General features: G+C 51.7%; 1 protein-coding gene across 1 annotated transcript; it reads right to left on the reverse strand.

The window, feature by feature from the left end:
* Positions 1–1,178: 1,178 nt before the first annotated feature.
* On the reverse strand, positions 1,179–1,781 carry LOC135890538 (adenosylhomocysteinase B-like). The gene has a single exon (XM_065417959.1). It carries the CDS (start codon positions 1,779–1,781, stop codon positions 1,179–1,181), a length of 603 nt encoding a protein of 200 aa, XP_065274031.1.
* Between the last annotated feature and the right edge of the window lie 1,587 nt (positions 1,782–3,368).

Raw genomic sequence — 3,368 nt, forward strand, 5'->3', positions numbered from 1 at the left:
ACCAAAAGGGCTGGTCGGGGGCCTGGAGTGAAGCAAGGGGCCCAGCTGGGTGGCCAGCTTGGCCTATGTAAGAAACAAGGCGTGCAGCTTGCTGGAAGTACTCATGTTACCCACAGACACTGACAGGATTATTACTGAGTTATTATAACAATGCTACTGGCCGGTATTATTGTTAAACACTGCCCAGATTCGGAGGCTTCCATCTGTTTCCCATTTTGGTGCCTCAGGGTTTCATACAGGGAAACAGTCCATCACATTTCTCTGTGCTCAGAATAACAGAGCCCATTTCGGGCTTTCAAGGGCTGCTCTCTGCTGGCCATATCTGGGGCAGTGCCTGGGTGTGTCAAAGGCCTAAAGGAGTCTGGGGGACTGTGCTGACTCGCAGAGCTGGGGCAGGGTGATCAGTGCCCTGTGGCTGACAGAGGAAGGGGCTCCAGCAGGCCTGGTTCTTTCAGCTCTGCAGCAGGTCTCGTACACTCGCAGCAGCAGCAGCAAAGCGTTGTGTTTAGAGACACTCCTTGAATGTCCCAGGGCGTGAGGAGAAGAGCAGCCAGGGCTGACCCAGGAACAGCAGAGCCAGAGGGTCTGATTTTGTGTGCTCAGAGCTGGGCAGACTGTGGGCACTCGGGGAGGCTCCTTTCATCCCAGCTTTCTCAACCAAGCATCGCTCCTCTTACGCCTCGGCTTTCACGGCTCTTACAGGCACTTGAGCTATTCGGAGCTGGGAGAGCTGGGAGAAGTGCGACCTGCATGGGTGTCGCTGACCCAGGTGGGCCCAGTGATGCAGGCTCCAGATGGATGGACTCAAGCCAGGCCAGGCGGGTAGCATCGGCGCCGGATGGCTGGAATCACAACGGGTGGGCCCTGCAGCACTGAACTGAAGCAGCTGGGCTCTGCAAAGTAGGATCTGCAGAGTGGGGCTAGAAATTCACAGCAGCGATCCTGGAGCGGCTGGACCTGGAGAGCTGCACTCTGCACAAGTGCTGTGGCCACATGTCAGATGTGCCTGGGAACCCTGCCGCTGAGCCACAGCATCCCTCTGGGCTGGCTCCAAGGAAGAGGGCTGGTGACTCTCACGGCCGGGGTGTCTGCTCTGCTGAGGCTGGGTTTGCTGTTTCCATGGTCACGCCCGGAGCTGGTAGACTAGTGACTGTCTTCCTAGAAAAGGGCTGGATCAATTAGATCAGGATTGGATCAATTTCCGCGATGATGACCCTGGCTCCAAAGTTTCTCAAGGATTGAGCACAACCTTTGCCAACATCACCGTAGCCTGCCACGACGGCCACTTTCCCAGCAATCATGACATCCGTGGCATGTTTAATGCCATCGATAAGGGACGCTCGGCAACCGTAAAGGTTATCGAGTTTACTCTTGGTGACAGAATCCTTGACGTTGATGGCTGGCACTTTCAGGCTCCCATTGGCTTTCATCTTATACAGGTTGTGAACCCCGGTAGTCGTCTCCTCCGAGATGCCTTTAATTCCTTTCAGGAGCTGTGGGTGTTTGGTATGAACCAGGTTGGTGAGGTCCCCACCGTCATCTAAAATCATGTTCAATGGCTGCCCATCCATGAAATAGAGGGTCTGCTCGATGCACCGCAAGTATTCCTCGGCGGTCTCCCCGTTCCATGCAAACACAGGAATACCGGCTTTAGCAATGGCGGCAGCAGCAGCATGGTCCTGAGTGGAGAAAATGTTGCAGCTTGACCATGTACCATGGGCATGGTGAGGAAAACTAACTGTGTTCACTAACTGCACCCAACATGCCAGGCCCAACTCCATACACACAGCAGCTGTGGCTGGGCTCGGGCAGCTTCGAAAACAGAGGACAGTGTGAGCCCCACTCGAGGGCTCACGAGTTGTGTAAAGATATATCACCCTATTCCTGTACACTACATACTCCACCACCTTAGGGTACAAGGGCCTAGAAAAGTTCCATCTGTCTTACTGTCAGATCCACAGTTACTGAATACACAACATATTGGGGGGCGAGGGATAGCTCAGTGGTTTGAGCATTGGCCTGCTAAACCCAGGGTTTTGAGCTCAATCCTTGAGGGAGCCACTTAGGGATCTGGGGCAAAATCAGTACTTGGTCCTGCTAGTGAAGGCAGGGGACTGGACTCAATGACCTTTCAGGGTCCCTTTCAGTTCTATGAGATAGGTATATCTCCATATATATTATATTATAACATGCTACACATTCAGTCCAGGAGGTAACATCTCAAAGGCATTCCAGCAGCATCTGGGCTAGCTTCTGTTCTTCCTGTTATAGCGTCAAGGTCACTTGTAGCAGCAGGGCCAGGAGACACGCTGGCACTACCACCAGGCATTGTCAGCAGCTGGAGAGCGGCTTGGTATTTTCAATAGGTATGGCTGGTCTAAAACATCCTGCTGCACTCGTGCTGAAGAACCAGCTTTTGTGTCTGGTGCTTTATGCACCCGTCTTGTCAATGGAAAGGCCGCAGTACGTAACTGGGTCTTGGAAAAATTCACATTTCTCCTTGTTTGCTCTAGACCACACTCAGTACCAGCTTTCATGACCAGCATATCGTCCAAGTAACGCTGAGAGCCAGGAATGCACTGTATAACTTGGTCTATCCCTCGCTGTCAAAACACCATCCTGTTCTATTGGAATGAGCCCATATGAGTATGTCTACACTGGCGGTGGGGGTGTAATTCCCAGCTCCGACAGACATACACATGCTAACTATAACAGACTGCGACGGCACAAGTGGTACGCACCTAGGATCTCAGATGGCCTGAGACACTGCCCGTGCCGCCAGGGCCACGTGGCTATTTTTAGTCCCCTAACTCAATTAGGGCTGCCCCAGCTGGGAATCACACCTCCTAGCTGCAGGGTACGCATACAATATGTGCATTAACCGTGAGGTACTGTTTTCGATCTCATTTGCAGATAGGCTCAGGTCAGGTCAATCTGGGAGTAAAGCATCCCACAGGGAATAAGGCAAATATATCCTCAATCCCAGGTAAAGGAAACTGATCTGCCTGCAGTACTGGGTGGTATCAGTGGTAACCTTGAAATCAGCACAAATACAGATCGTTCCAGTCTTTTTCCTTACTTCTGCTGATGGGGTCCTCTGTTCATTCCAGTTCACCTTGATAGAATTCCAGAGTCTAGTAAGTGCCAATGTTTTGCCCCTGCCTTTGGACCCAAAGCAAAAGGCAGTGGATGAACTTTACCACATTCAAGAGCTGCTCTGCCTTCAAGCACAGTTCTTGCTTTCATGTAGTTTGAGGCTCCGATACCAGACTGAAAGGTGTCAGCTGCCTCGTTCAAAAGTTCAGCGGATTTTTGTTTGGGGCCAGAGTTCAACATTTGTTTTTTTTTAAAACCTGCAGGCATTGTAT

The sequence above is a fragment of the Emys orbicularis genome, chromosome 16, assembly GCF_028017835.1.
Source record: "Emys orbicularis isolate rEmyOrb1 chromosome 16, rEmyOrb1.hap1, whole genome shotgun sequence".
Taxonomy (NCBI): Eukaryota; Metazoa; Chordata; order Testudines; family Emydidae; genus Emys; species Emys orbicularis.